Consider the following 15,435-nt stretch of genomic DNA (forward strand, 5'->3'; position numbering starts at 1 on the left):
GCAACATGCTTCGGCTTCTTCGCTTGCTTAGCGCTGGTTGCCTTCTTTTGGAGACAGTGCGATGTCTTTTTTGCTACTTTCTTGAGGCGTTTCCAGAGCGCTTGTTCAAGGCAGTCGCGCTTGTGGCTTGTTTCGGTGGGAAGATGTTCCTTGAAGTACTTCATGATTGCGGCAGCGGTGATGGTTCGTATGGTGGTGGTTTCTGCGGCTGAATATTTATGGTATGGCTATTTGAGTTGGGAAGTATGAAAGTTCTGTAGGAGGAGAAATGGGCCAGATTATATAGTTACACTTCATGAAGTGCTGCCCACGCAGAGGAAGTTCATGTTGCGGAAGCGAGGTCTGTACCATGGTTGCTGAACATACCCAACAACGCCGCGTACCAATGAACTGGAACTATGGACCAAAACAAGTAACACCATCGATTTCCATCCACCAGAACTTCGGATTACAGCATCACTTGTTCCTGTTGTGATTCGTATCTTCCTCCTTTTTCCTGATTGGTGCGATCCCGCCGAAGAATGGAAACTAGACCCAATTTGGAAATATTTGCTAGCGTCTGTAGATGCGACTAGCATTTGTAATACTTAAGATGCGCACGAAGACTTCGAGAGAGTATAAGTAGGGGTAGGGACTGCAGAATTGCATTGAGCAGAACAGTCGTTCCTCTCATCTGATTTTCCCTAACGATCTTTCACGTTCAGTTAAAAGCCAAGACTTGTCATCAGCTCACCATGTCTACACACTCCGCCGTTGCAACAATGGCCAAGAAGGCGCCTCTTGAGATCATCCAGGTTCCCACTACAACTCCGGAAGCGCAGCAGGTTTGCCTTCGTGTTGAGTGGACTGCCTCCACACCCCTCGATCTGCACCAAAACGACGGAGCCTTACTCGTAAAGCACCCTCAGGTCCTTGGTGACAGTGTCGCTGGTACCGTGGTCGAAATAGGATCGGAAACCAAACGACTGAGGGTTGGAGACAAAGTGTTTGGCTTTACCTGGAAGACCCAAGCCCAAAAGGCCTATCAGGAATTCTGCACTACGGATGAATGGCTTCTGGCCAAGGTAAGCTACACCCCATCTTGCCCATTTGTCAGGCGAATGCTGAAGTTTTGTAGTTACCCGAAGGCTTCACCCCGATGGAGGCTGTAACGCTTCCTAACAACTTCGTGACTGTGTTCCACTCTCTTACGACAGACCTGGGCCTCGAAACACCCTGGCCGAAACCCGAGAATTATGTGCCTGACGATGCCGAATCATCGATATTGGTCTGGGGTGGCTCCTCGTCAGTGGGTCAATTCGCGATCCAAATTCTGCGCTACTACGGTTACAAGAACATCCTGGCGACAGCGTCACAGAAACACCACGAAAAGCTACAGGTCCTCGGCACGCACAAGGTGTTCGACTACAACAATCCAGATGTCGTCGAGTCTATCCTGAAGTCTGGTGGTGACCGCGGAGTTTCACTGATCTATGACTGCATCGGTAGCCTGAAGGGTAGCATCGCACCGATCGCCAAACTTGCGAAGAAGTGTTCCAAGGTCGCCGTACTACTACCCGTGCTTGTGCACGACTCGACCGACACCGAGAATCCAGAGTATGAGATGGACGTGGGCAAAGTGGCCAAGTGGAATGACGGGGTCGATGTAAGAGGCGTTCGAACACATTTCTACCAAGATGTGAGTCATCCTGGTTCCTTGTCAGAGCACCGCAGCTAACACTCCCCAGAATGAGTTCTTTAAACACCATCTTCAGCCCGACATCATGCCCACTTTGTTGAAGGATGGAGTCGTGACGCCGCAAAAGCAAAAGATCGTTGAAGGCGCGACGCTGCTGGAGAGGGCGCAGAAGGCGATGGACATGTTGAGACGCAAAGAAGCGAGTATGGAGCGTCTTGTCTGGCGGGTCAGCGACGCATAGTTAGCACAGTAATGAACAGTCTGCCATCATCTCCTGTGTATCTGCAAGTCGGGTGGAGAGTGTGAAGAGACAGCTGAGCAGTTGACCTGTGGCCGAATGGCTGCCCAACCTTGGAAGTGGGCATGACGCGCTTACCAAAACGAGCCGCTAGCGCGCTTTGAACATTCGAGTGTGCCCAGGCATCTCAGACCCCAACACCAGTCAAGAATACATGAACGAGTGGAAATTCCAAACAATGCGCTTTGCGACCAGGTGCCACGGGCTATATCTTTCACGCTGCCTGTCTCTCTCTCCGCGTTGATCGTATGCCTCGGCATCGCTACGATCACCAGTCGTTGTCCAGGTCTGTACAAGTGCACGCGGAAGCTAATCGAACCCGCATGTTGATCGCTACACTACCCACATTTAGATGGAAGTTGAGGGTATATTCGAATGCCCAAGGCTATAATGAGATATGGCTAAGCTTTCTCGGCAACGGTATCCCCCATGTCTTTGAGAAATCTACGAGCAGGCAAGCTGTTCGAAGATCGCAGAGCTTGTGTGGCCTTCATGAAGAGGGGTAGCTTGTGGCCGACGGCGTGCGAGACCTTCGCATTAGGAGCCACTCTGTATCAAACACTAGATCAAGCGACCTTCTATACGGCATCCGGTCCACCCGTAGCAGTATTCCTACACAGCCATACTGTCCGATAACGCCAGTTCCAAAGTAATGCGGCGCCTTTAATCACCGCAGAGTAATTCGGTCTCCGGCGCCGCAAAGGAGCAAGAAAGATGCATGGGAACCTTGGAAGGACTCAGGTCCGCTGTGCAAGACATGCGAGCACTTCGCATCGACCGGACACACACAGCACTGACACCTGGACCGGACACCGATCTCCACTCACTGAGCTTTTCATAACCTCGGAGATAAACTCGTGGTGCTGGAGAAGGATCGAGGCGACTCAGCATCATCGCACGCGAGATTGAGCGGCTCCACCAATTTCCGAGGGCTAGCGCACACCGAAGCCGCCTTCCGATCAAGCCACTGCCACCGGTTCAGTCTGATTTCATCCAACGCAGGACAAAAACTCTTCGAACTCTTCATATGGCGTTCAATGCATCGCAGAAAAGGTAGCGCGCGGTATCGATACACATGACGCAGTTGAAGATCCTGCAATATGGCCAACCAGGTCGGTGGGGAGCGCCACAATCGCATGCATTAAGCCTCGGAGCACCTGAAACCCACCGTACGCTCGCGACCGTTTCAACCCAGGATCATGGGCGCTTCTACCAGGTAGGACGGTTCGTCTATACTGCCGTCTAGGGTTAGCCACTTACGAGAACCGGTTGGTTTCCTGTCAACAGGCATGGTGGCCGCTGTCGCGGGAACTTGTTTGCTTGGCCTGCAGTATCGAACGGCACCCTGCGATCTTAGTCACGACATGGCTTCCTGTGACTGGTGGATGAACCGGTTCAAGCATGACAAGAGGACCCACGCCACGTCTGACATCTCAGGAACAGGCAGGGCGTGGGAGTCGTTTGAATCGGGGGCACAGTAAGCGCTGTTCGAGGCTGCAATCCATCGGTCACTTGTTTCGCATGTTTAATGACACGGCCCACAGATTGAGTGGTGAACAGGAATAGTGCCATGCCGCCGTATCGTATATAGGTATCTTGGTAGTCTTGGGTTTCCTCCATCAAACAACAGTTTCTTCACTTCCAACCACAGCTTCCTTGTGCATCTTAGGTCCGAGACCTCACGTTCTTTTCAACACCACATTCATTCATCACACTCGTTCACGAAGCTAGTCTTCCGTCGATCTATACAGCAACTCTCGCTCTTCTCAAACAACCCAACAACAATCACAATGAAGTCCTACACTGTCGCCGCCGCCGTTGCCGGCTTTGCCTCTTCCGTCGCCGCCCACGGCTTCATCAGCGAGCCTGCTCCTCGTATGCCCGGTGATGGCCTCAAGGCTGCCTGTGGTGACCAGTTCTACAACACCCAGTCTTCCGACCACTACGGAAACGTCCAGGGTGCTCTCCAGAACCTCGGACAGGGTGACCACCCCGACTGCCGCCCGTGGCAGTGCAAGGGTGTGCCATTCACCGATGCTGGCGAGATCTTCGAGTACACCGCCGGACAGGTCATCCCCATGAAGGTTGAGATCCGTGCTCCTCACGACGGTGTCGCCAACGTTTCCATCGTCAACATCGCTACCGACAAGGTCATTGGCGAGCCTCTCATCAGCTGGGACGAATACGCCCTCACCTCCTCTCCCATGTCTGCTCACCCTGACTGGACCTCGTTCGACATCACTATGCCCGATGTCAGCAAGGAGTGCGCCAACAAGGGTGACTGTGTCATCCAGTGGTTCTGGGACGCCCCCAAGATCGACCAGACCTACGAGTCCTGCATTGACTTCACCATGGGTGGTGGCTCCGGCTCCGGCAACGGCTCTGCCCCCGCGCCTTCAGCTTCTCCCAAGCCCAGCGCTCCTGCCGCTTCCGCCCCGGCTGCCAGCTCTGCTGCTCCCTCCAGCACCGTCCCTGAGGCCACTGCCACCCCCACCCCTACCGCCGCTGAGGAGGCCGCTACCCCTGTCGCCACCGGTGGTTCCGACTCTGGCTCCGACTCCAGCCTCCCCGAGTCCTTCACCATGGACACCTTCATCACCTGGCTCCGCGCCAACGCTGGCACCGGTGTCGCTGACAAGGTCCGCCGCATGGTAGCTGCCCAGCGCGCTCACCCCCGTGCTTTCCGCGTCTAAATCGTCTAGACGAACGCTTTGTACGATTGGTACGGCATACAAAACTTATTGTGTAGGGAGGAGAAGATGGCTAGAGTTACTGTTCGATTCTGTTGTAAATATACAATTCAATGATGCACATATTTGCTCGCCTTGCGCGGCGCTATAAACCTTGTCGAAACGTGTTCCTTGTGATGTTTGTGGTCTCTACTTCATCTCTTGTTCAACTTTTAAGATTTGTTAGTATCGGTGACGAGTTGGAGCTTTGCAGCTTCGCGAATGGTGATCAGACCTGGCTGCTTTGTCCTTGGGTAGGATGGGGAGGCAAGGCAAGAGAGCTATCGGCTTCGCGGTTCCGTTGATGACGTCACCATCGCGAAACCCACGCGACGCGTCTCCGGCGTGTCGGCCACCTAGGTACTTGTCAAATCCATCACCCTTCTCGCATGCGCATCCGCTATCCGAATATATCATTGTATGGCTGCGGAATGAATGATATAGTATTTACGGTTGATTAAACTACGAGCTAATAATAGATTACAACATAAGAATAGAGCTTCCACAGCTCCGCGAATGACGTCTCCAAGACCGAAGTCCACACTCTAATCACAACGCCACCAAAGCTTCCCATCTGCATTACCGAACGACTCTCGACTACGAGAGACAATGTACAACACAACAGTTATAAACAGTACCACACATTCGAACAGCGCCAACGTATACTGGGAAAGAATCGATCCGGACGAGCTGCCACACTACCCAGGTGGTCAACAAGTAGAGAAAGGAAGGTCGGAAAGAACCACTGCAAGTTCAAAGTACGTCTCCTAGCGTTTGCGAATGCAAATATACTTCGCCCCGCCATCCGAGATAGGACGTACCCACCTTGCACAAGAAGAAGATTGAACAGGTCCGCAGCCTACATTAACATGGAAACATGGAAAGTAGGTAACCGAACGTCGATGTAGGCTCTAGGCCTGTTTAGTCTCCTCCTAGATTGACGTGCACCCGTGGTATCAGGGCTAGTTCTGACGGCTGCTAGGGGTACCTGACATTCAGTGCCCGCTGTCCTGATGCTGCCAGGGGTCGAAGACGTTCCCACCTACAACATCATTCACGGTGAACGACGGCAAAAGCTCCATATCGGCAAGGCAGACACCCATCTCGGGATGTTGCGCGAAGAGGTTGGCACTGCTCGACGCGTCGTTGGGCGGGAACGGTTCCACACCATGCTGCCAGTCCTCAACTCCTGGGAAATCCGAGCTGCCGACTGGATCTAAGTGTGCGAACACGTCAGGAGAGGCTGCATCTGAGCGAATTGCATGTCCCCAAGGACTCAAGAACGGGTCTGTGTTCCTGTTCGGTGGTTTAACGTCGTCGGGGCTAGCAGATGCTGAGAATCTGCTCCGTGGCATCGGCGGAGGTGGGAATGGCGAATGCTGAGTAGGAGATATCGAGGTGATCGGTGAGAGAGGTTGATCCTGTGGAGTCTGCGCTTGTGTGAACGATGAATGCATAGGAGGCGACGATGCGGATGTGTGGCGTTGGTCGAAGGAGGTATGGTACGATCGAGGAGGAGGACGCATGGCCGGGGCCTGAGGTGCGAGAAATCTAGACGGAGGACTGAAGGCCGTCATTCGCTGGGCCACTGGCGTAGTGAAGTACGGTGAGCCTGTCGGTCCCGAAGACTCTTGCGGTGTGTTCCCACGCGACAATGGCAGCTCGGAAGCTGGTGAAGAGTGACCACGCGCGTGTCCGGACCGTGGAGCAGCGCTGGTACGAGATCTCTTCGATGGGCGCGGATTGTCATCAGGTACACTGTGACCTTTCGCGTTCGGCCTCTTGCTATTCCCCACCCGGTTCTGATCCTTACGCTTGGAGTACGCCTTAGGTGCGTTGACGAACATTCGGATCTGCCATGCCGAGCACATGACGTTCTCGCAAATGCACTTCTCTTGTGCGAGGGCGGTGACGATGTTATCTAGCCGGCCGGCACAGTCGGTGTCTTTGTCCTCGTCCTCGCCCTTGCGCTCGTCGTTGACATAGTCGTTCTGCTGCCAACCGCGGAATCCTTTCCTAACCTGCTCGAGCAGGCAGTCAAACACCTTGTGCGCGTATGCTTCCACCAAGTCGGACTGGTAATGTGGCTCTTCGATCCATCTCTTCCGCGCGGTTGATTTCGGGTTGTCTCTAGCATGATCGCCGCTGACCATCGCATTGTAGATGCGTTCGACGTTGCGGTCGCGATCACGTTCAACCATCTCGATAGTCGGGTCAGTGGCAGGATCCCTCCATGGCTCACGGTTGAATCGCATCTTGTTCTGTCGGTATTCCTTCGCGTGCCCGGAGTCATTGAAAAGACCTCGGAACGGTTCGTAAAGCTGATGTCCCGCCTGCGGTCCCATGCTAGAACGTTCTGTCGACGGCATAGGCGCGAGCGAAGGGCCTTCCCTGGAGATAGACCGCTGATGTATCGAGTATGCATGCGCGGGACCTTTGATCATGAGTTCGCTGTTCCGACAGCTCGGGCTGGTCAGATCAACGTAGCTGTTGACGCCACGCAGATGGTTGTTGTCGCTGTGGGGAACGAATCGCGATGTCTGCATGGCAATACGTGGATCGTGCGATACGGTAGCGGCCGCTTCGAATCCGGTATCCGACATGTAAGATTGGCTGAAGTCGTTTGCATTCCCGTAGCGTTGGCTGGAAGGCCCGCGGAAACCATGGAAGGTCCCCGCGTTCTGGGGACTGTGTGTGGCCTCTCTCGAGTAGCTGCGATTGCCTTCGACGTCAAGCGGGGTATAGACATGCCGTTCGGCAAGGGTATCGCCAGGTTCGTGTTCGCTTTGGCGGAGTGACTTCTCCGCCTGGCGCGGAGATTCCTTCATGTAGATGCTGATGCTTCTCGCAGGTACGGCGTGGTAAGTGTGATGTAGGGTTTGAAGAGAGGAAAGTCAGAGGGGGTATTGGTGCTGATATGCAAGAATATGTGATCTGGAATAATGTGAAGAAGGACTGGGAATGTAAAGCTCCAGTATCAATGTACCTTCATATATCGTGAAGAGCCGGGCTTTATACATTGAACGAACGCTCACCGCAACCGCTGTGTCGGTCCGTCGCTCAAAATACCCGTTGATTCTCATGGCCTTTCGCGATGCCTTGTGATCAGGCAGTGCGTTGGAAGCTCGTGGGGTTGCTGAGGCTGTGGAATGCGTTCGTGACGGGGGCTTCAAACCCCCACACGTTTGTTGCATGTGCCATGTGCAGCTCAGGTACGTGTTTGAACATCAGCTCGTTCCGGTGCCGCGCTGCTCACGTGTCGCGGGCCGCGCATCGGAGCGGCGATGCCATTGTCCAGACTTAGCAACGAGGTTCTTGTGATTCGCTGCGATCGTCTCCGGTCGTCTTCTCCGTCTCTTTGATTCTTCGTCAGTTGCGTGGGACTATTCAGCTATGGCATTCACCTCTGCATAGCCTTGATGTGACATGGAACTCTCTACGAGGCTGTGGAAGTCTGGAACCGATTGAGTGTGACAGTTCATTCGTAAGCCATATGTCGCCATTGCCACTGCTGTGACAACTCCGCACGACCTACGCGCATCATCACGTGGGGTGGATGTCGCGGAAGATAGCTGATCATCCAGAGACGTGATATCTATTCAGGCGCCCGCTTCGAGGCTACCTGAGTACCTAGCTATGCATCATCACTGTAGTTCATCTAATTACAGAGCCGAACGAAGCAGCTTTGTCATTTCCTACTCGGTTCGTGACTCATCATGGTACGAAGAGACTTATTCCAACTGTGTGGTTGTGTTCTCATTGTCTGCCACATTACATATACTCCAAAAGATACTCCAAAACAGCCTCATAACACATTGTCGCAATAATGAGTGTGTATTTAACTGAGGAAACACCAGATTAAGTGAACCCTAGGTAACGCCAAGACTAAGTCCTAGCGGCTTGTCCTCCCCTGAATCTCTCAACTCGCTCATTGAAGTCTGCCTCTAGATCGTCCAATGAGATTTTCGTGCCTTGTGGCTTCCAGTCTCCTTCTTCAAGTGGAACTGGAGTGCGATTATGGTGTTTCTGAACTACGCATTGGTCAGTAGATGCAAGAACGCTTTACCACATGACTTACACTCCTCACTGTAAATCGCAACAAGTTCGATGGGCCCTCCGCGTTCATGTTCGTCGGTATTTCTCACAACCTTAACGTCTCCGAACCAATGTTTCTTCCGTTCGCATTTTTTCAAGAATTCAATAAGGTTCCCTCGCGTCTCGAATTGAAGTTCAGCCACTCCCCTCATACGGGAATCGTCGTGTCTAGGGGACCACCTTTGGGCTTCTTCTCTGACATTCGTGAAGATCCAATTGTTTTCGAAATAGACGTTTTCTATAGGTAGATTCCTCCTGTCATGGTCCCAAATGGGCCATGAAGCCACCTTGATCGCCCAAAAGTTGGCCTGGCCATTTAGTTCGCCTGTCCTTTTCCACCCCAAGTAGCGCCCACCGGAAGTCCGAGGATTGTATCGATCTGGTGGTCCAAGGAAGACTTCCTTAACTGGAGTTTCGAAGACAAATGATTAGCTTTGCAGGCAAATGGATTGTTCCCAGCGGAAACAACCTACATTTCACATTCATTCCCATCCCCGTTTCGTTATCAAGGCGAGGCTCTTCCGGATCCTGTCCGGCCGGGTATTCCACAAGCTCATCGTAGCCCCCAGCGATATAATGTAGGCGCGCTGCACAGCGTTGGGTTAGTTCCTTCAAGTCGTCATCTCTGATAACGTAACCCTCAATTGCCCAATGATAACAGACACCCGAGGCAGCTTTGAACCAAATTGTTTCACAGGTGAGTACTTTGGTTTTGTCGATTGTGTAGCCAATGCTCTTGTACTCGGGTGTATCTTCTTCAAATTTCACCAACCAAAAGTTTGGCGCCGGCAGTGGATCTTGATCCTTCCAGGGAGCAAGATTGTGAATTCGAGAAGCAGAATTGTTTGCGATGCCGAGGCTGATTGCGACTCTCTCAAAGGTTGGATCATCAAATGGAACTGGTCCCCGTATGCCCATTTTCGGAGGTAACGTCTGGTCCATGTTGGTGGGTGTATAAAGGCTGTAGTGTTGTGTGTATTTGTGAAAGTATTCGACAAGATTTCAGTAAACTGTGAGTGTAAAGAACATTACGGAGACCCGCAGCAATTTATACCAGTCCATGACTCCAAAGATTGAGCAACAAGTAGGTAGCCGATGAATCAACACTCTGAGAGGACTCATCGCAATGTCTACATGTCCTATGGTCTCACCCGTTCGTGAGTCGCATCGTTTATCAGAGCTGAGGCTCTCGCAATGAGTCTACCCAGGTATCCACAGAATGTATCTTAGAGTCAGAAGCTGAAAGGATGATGGATCATCATGTTGGTCAAAGTTGTTGGATCGCCATGTTGGTGAGTCCGTGATGACCGAGCAGTGGCCATATCGAGTAATAGACGGCCAGGGCATCGTGGCGCACTGACGTTGAGCCGTGTGTGCCGTTAAGATGGCTCAACTACGTCAATGTGTGAGTCGAGTGATGCATGACAGCTTCTTCTTCAGAAGCAGTTGCTCGGAGATGATTATGAAACTGTCATGGGTGTGTTGCGGACACGGAGGCGGAGATGTGGGACGTGGTCCTTGGGCGAAGCTTGAGTGCAGACAGCGGTGACGTAAACCAACACGAGCGTGTAGGACGGTCGAAAACATAACCTCCGTTCTGGATTGCGAAAGCGACAACTTCAACCTGTCCTCGATAATGTTGAGAGCAACCCACAATGGCGTGGTAGTGCCTTCGCGCACTAGTTCCGCACTCCCCATCGCCTAATTCCGCGGCCCCAACAGCGGACCATCTTCCCCGCATTAGCCGGCCTCACCCACATCAAGCCCGGGGAAGCCGCCATGGAGCAAGGACGGTAGATATATAGAATATCCGGCTCTTGCTAGTAAAAGGCCACTATCGCGTCGTGGCCCATCACCAACCTTTGTTCACCTTGATGTTTTCGGCAAGCGCTACAAGGAGCCACTAGCGAACACCATGATCTCCACTATCCTCCCGCTGCTATCGTCGCAGTTTGCAGATCATCCAGTTCGCACTCTGTTCGTTTTGTTGATACTTATTCCTATATCTTACCTTGTTGGAAACGAATATGTGCGATACTCGCGGCGGATCAAGGGTTTTACTGGGCCGACGAACTGGCCTTTGGTTGGGAATATCCCGGATATCAAGTACAACGCGGCGGAGAAGTACCGGGAATGGAGCAAGACGTTTGGCGCTGTGTATCAGATACAGCTTGGGAATGAGCCGGTGATCGTGGTGAACAGTGCTGAGGCTGCAAGGAAGATCTTTGGTGGGAATAGCCAGGCACTCAGTTCGAGACCTGTTTTCTGGACGTTCCATAAGGTGGGTGTAGAGGAATGGGGATGTTGACATGTGTCTGACTGAAGTTAGGTGCTTTCAAACACTGCTGGTACGACTATTGGAACTTCGCCCTTCAACGATTCGCTCAAGCGGAGAAGAAAGGGCGCTGCTGCCGCACTGAACAAGCCTTCGATTGCGACATACATCGACCACCTTGATCTCGAAACGAAAGAGTTTGTGAAAGATGGATTCGAGTCAGGACAGGCCGGTACCGTTGGAGTAAACCCAATGCCCATGATCGAGCGCCTCTCTCTTTCTCTTGCGCTGACTCTCAACTGGGGAACGCGCATGAGCAGTCGTCACGACCCCATGTTCCACGAGATATGCGAGGTTGAAGCTGCCATCTCGAAGTTCCGTAGTACGACCGGAAACTTGCAAGACTACATTCCGCTGCTGAGACTGAACCCGTTCAGCTCAGGCACAAAGTCTGCGAAAGAGCATCGACGCCGGAGGGATGTGTATCTGACCAAGTTGAACCGCGAGTTGGACGAACGGATGGAGAAGGGCACCCACAAGACATGCATCCAGGCGAACATCATCCAGGACAAAGAAGCCGCGCTGAACAAGGAGGAGTTGACTTCCATCAGTCTGACAATGTTGTCTGGCGGTCTAGACACGATTACGACCCTTGTGCAGTGGAGTGTCGCGTTGTTGGCTCAGAGACCTGACATCCAAGAAAAGGCCATCAGGGAGATCCGGAAGTTCTACTTGGAGGACGAGCCGCTGGCGGACGCGTATGACGACCAGAAGTGCGGATATATCGTCGCACTGGTCAGAGAGTGTCTGCGCTACTATACTGTACTACGTCTGGCGCTGCCTCGTGCGACCATCAAGGATGTCATGTATGAGGGCAAGCTTATCCCAGCTGGTAGTACGATATATCTGAACGCATGGGCGTGCAACATGGGTAAGCCATCCTCAGTCTTACCATCCACACCGAGAACAGCGATACTGACTACAACACAGATCCCGAAGTCTGGAGCGACCCAGACGAGTTCCGCCCAGAGCGCTGGCTCGAGCAGCCGGATGCACCTTTGCACACATACGGGCTGGGTTACAGGATGTGCGCAGGCTCATTGTTGGCCAATCGCGAGCTGTATCTCGTTTTCCTGCGCATGCTGAACAGCTTTGAGCTTGTATCGGAGTCGGAGGTGGACGTGCACCCTGTCCGGGGCAGCTCAGACCCTACCAGTCTGGTGACCATGTGCCGGCCTTACCAGATTCTCTTCAAGCCGCGGAACGAGAAGGTGCTGCGTGAGGCTCTGAAGGCGGCAGATGAGCGATTGGCTGAGCATGAGAAGGTGTGAGTAGTTGATGGGTAGATTAGTCTGGCTTGGGCGTATTGATTAATCTAAATGGCTTTTGACGTCCGTAAAGCTCCATGGCTGTGTTGCAAATCGGCGTGACGATCGTATGCAGCACGTTCATATGAATAGTCGAAGAAGCGATGATGTGGCAGCTCACGCATGAGTTTGGGACGAGATGGCAGTCGTGAGGGAAGCAGGAGAGGGTTCGCAGTAGCGTAGACGGCACGTGGCGGCAGCTGCAAGCGAGCGGGATGATGCGTTGCAGGGATGTGCTTTCCGAGAGGACAATGAATCGAGGTTATCGCAACTCCAGATGTCCTCTTCCATTGCCTCCGACACGCCTTTGAAGGGACCTTACACCACCCATTATGTTGTTTTCATGATCTCAGGATACGCGCATCCGTTTCTCTCCATTTGGGACCCTCCGTATCACCCCCATAGCTGAGGTCAGCAATCCGTCGCATGCTCACACAGCTTCCGCCGCCCGCACGTAGAATCGCACGCGACATTTACTCCGATATCGCCATGGATGAATGCTAGCGGAGAGATAGGGCTTGTACAACGCGTGATTACAGCGGAACTCCATTGGCGGCGCCATGTATCGAAAGACGACGCTCCCAGGCGATGAAGAGCTGGGCAAGAAAGACGATGACCACCGATACAAGCCCGCGCGCCAGTCCAGCTGGTCGATGTGGAATCATACATTCCGCTGGCGACGGAGAAGAATACTACTCGCGATAGTAGCCTTGTGCGTCTTGTACTACACCTTCCACGGCAGCTCGGACGACCTCGAAGCCCCGGTCGAACAGCGATATCGCGGACGACCCATCTCGTCGACATATCAGAAGCCGGGCGCGACTGGCAACGACGACGAACCTACGGGACCGCCCCCGGGCATACAAAAACCTCGACGCGGAGATCCAATCCCGCATACATACGATGGGCAGATACGCTTCTTCCGTCTCGCTAGCTCGCTGCGCTCGTCTGCTTCGGCAACGGGTGGGTACGAAAAGAAGAATAGGAATATACTGTTTGCCATGTCGAATCTGAAGAGCGTCTCGACGCTTTTGCCGATGGTGTGCGACATGTCGCAATGGAACAGGAACCACGTACACGCGACTTTCATGGGGAGGGAGGACATACCAATAGAAGATTTGCTAGAGATAAATGGGATAGACAAGGTCAAGTGTCCTGCGGTGTGGCATGATGCGCGACCGGATTATACAGAGTATGTACACTCGCCCAAGCACCAAAGAAATGTCGTAGTGGCAAGCACATGTCTAGACCACGTATATGATTTCAAAATAGCCAGGGCTAATCAAAATCTGCGTGTAGGTACAGTACCGATGTACGCGCTGAGACAGCGGTGACAGGAGCCATGTCACACATCAACAGTTTCCTGCATCCACAAGCAGTCGTTATCGACGACTCAATGTCTGAAGACGCATTCTTCGTGCGCGGCATGCGAAGTAAAATCGGTGCATTAAAGATGCCTCTTGTCGAAGTACCAAAGGACAGATTAGAGGACTTCGCCTGGGTCTCGCGACTTGACGCCGGCTCGCTCAAACACTGGCACGATCCCACTGTAGACATTCTGATTCAAGTCCCTTCAGGCTCATCCAGTGTCCTTCGACTGCTGGAGTCGATCAGAGATGCTGATTACAGCGGTCTGACACTGCCCCGCATCACGATCGAGCTACCAGCCGAGCTCGATGTATCAGTCAAAGAGCACATTGAAAAGTTCAAATGGCCCCCAAAGAGTGACAATCCAACGACAGGAAGCGGTCTCAGCATCAGACGCCGCATCTCAACCCACCGCCATGATCAGGAGGAATCGGCAATACGTTTCTTGGAATTGTTCTACCCTGCAAGCACAGCCAATTCGCACGTGCTACTGCTCTCATCGCAGGCTCAGCTATCGCCACAGTACTTCCACTTCGTCAAGTATGCATTGTTGGAATATAAGTACTCTACTTACGGCGCAGAGGATAACGAAAAGCTCATGGGCATGAGCCTGGAATTACCACCGATGCTCTTAGATGGCAAGACAAAGCTAGAGGCTCCTTCGACCAGCGACATGCACACGGATCGGTACAAGAAATTGTATCCCGACGCTAAGAGTGTGCCTTACATGTGGCAGGCTCCGAATAGCCATGCGGCGTTGTTGTTAGGGGACAAATGGGCAGAGTGGCATTCATTCCTCAGCAACCGTGTTGTGAAACACCAGCAGTCGGTCAAGTCAACATCTCGGGGAAAGTTGGTGTCCGAGACCCTTCCGGCATGGACTGAGTACATGCTCGAGTTCATGCGCGCGCGGGGTTATTCGCTCCTGTATCCCGCAGCGATGGACAATGCACTGGTCACCATCCACAACGAGCTGTACCACATTCCCGAGGAATTCTCGGCGATGCCATCTGAGGACGGGAAAGAAAGTCCAGCCGTACCAAAGGAGACGGATGCACCGTTCCTGCGCGCCGATACACCACCCAAGCCACCCCAAAACCCCGAACCGCCAGTCATCCCAGGCTCAGTGCCCCTCCACCAAGCGCTGCCTTTCAAAGGCGACCTCCCCGAGATACCTCACCTACCCCACCTTCTCTATGACGGGAGACTGATTGCTCCCGCAAATGTATCTACCGTGGCGAAAGAATATGCTGACTTGTTCCGCACAGAGGTTGGAGGATGCAAGATACCCAAAGGCAAGCATAAGAAGGTTGTTGCGGGTGAAGCTAGCGATTTGTTCTGCTTTGGAGACGAGGATAGTAGTGACTGGGTGGATGACGAGACGAGAGAGGTGGAGATGTTTGATGCGCCTATCGATGATGAGTTGGAGAAGTTGATTGAGGATGCGCTACCTATTGCGACGTCGACGAGGGAGAGGACGATCACGAGACCCACAGCTAAAAGTGTAGAACCATGATGGGTCGAGCTCGAAATGTGTTCTGTATAATACCACTTTCATCTGGTACTGATCTGAATGATCGATGTGTTATGTAATCATCTTGTGCTAGAGGCGCAGGGCCGTTGCT

General features: G+C 52.9%; 5 protein-coding genes across 5 annotated transcripts; 4 read left to right on the top strand and 1 right to left on the bottom strand.

Annotated features, from left to right (window-relative positions):
* Positions 1-734: 734 nt before the first annotated feature.
* On the top strand, positions 735-1,919 carry J4E85_000781 (uncharacterized protein; the record flags this gene model as incomplete). Its single annotated transcript, XM_051465070.1, has 3 exons — positions 735-1,064; positions 1,118-1,678; positions 1,728-1,919. 3 exons carry the CDS (start codon positions 735-737, stop codon positions 1,917-1,919), a joined length of 1,083 nt encoding a protein of 360 aa, XP_051331591.1.
* A 1,847-nt stretch (positions 1,920-3,766) lies between these two features.
* Positions 3,767-4,669, top strand: J4E85_000782 (uncharacterized protein; the record flags this gene model as incomplete). Its single annotated transcript, XM_051465071.1, has 1 exon — positions 3,767-4,669. One exon carries the CDS (start codon positions 3,767-3,769, stop codon positions 4,667-4,669), a length of 903 nt encoding a protein of 300 aa, XP_051331592.1.
* A 1,031-nt stretch (positions 4,670-5,700) lies between these two features.
* On the bottom strand, positions 5,701-7,533 carry J4E85_000783 (uncharacterized protein; the record flags this gene model as incomplete). The annotated part of the gene is made up of 1 exon (XM_051465072.1): positions 5,701-7,533. One exon carries the CDS (start codon positions 7,531-7,533, stop codon positions 5,701-5,703), a length of 1,833 nt encoding a protein of 610 aa, XP_051331593.1.
* Positions 7,534-10,715: 3,182 nt separating this feature from the next.
* Positions 10,716-12,406, top strand: J4E85_000784 (uncharacterized protein; the record flags this gene model as incomplete). Its single annotated transcript, XM_051465073.1, has 3 exons — positions 10,716-11,081; positions 11,130-12,006; positions 12,066-12,406. The coding sequence occupies 3 exons, from the start codon at positions 10,716-10,718 to the stop codon at positions 12,404-12,406; spliced, it is 1,584 nt and encodes a 527-aa protein (XP_051331594.1).
* Positions 12,407-13,002: 596 nt separating this feature from the next.
* On the top strand, positions 13,003-15,326 carry J4E85_000785 (uncharacterized protein; the record flags this gene model as incomplete). Its single annotated transcript, XM_051465074.1, has 2 exons — positions 13,003-13,634; positions 13,742-15,326. The coding sequence occupies 2 exons, from the start codon at positions 13,003-13,005 to the stop codon at positions 15,324-15,326; spliced, it is 2,217 nt and encodes a 738-aa protein (XP_051331595.1).
* Between the last annotated feature and the right edge of the window lie 109 nt (positions 15,327-15,435).

This window comes from Alternaria conjuncta (assembly GCF_024043145.1).
Source record: "Alternaria conjuncta strain BMP 0040 chromosome Unknown scaffold_1, whole genome shotgun sequence".
In the NCBI taxonomy this organism is placed as follows: Eukaryota; Fungi; Ascomycota; class Dothideomycetes; order Pleosporales; family Pleosporaceae; genus Alternaria; species Alternaria conjuncta.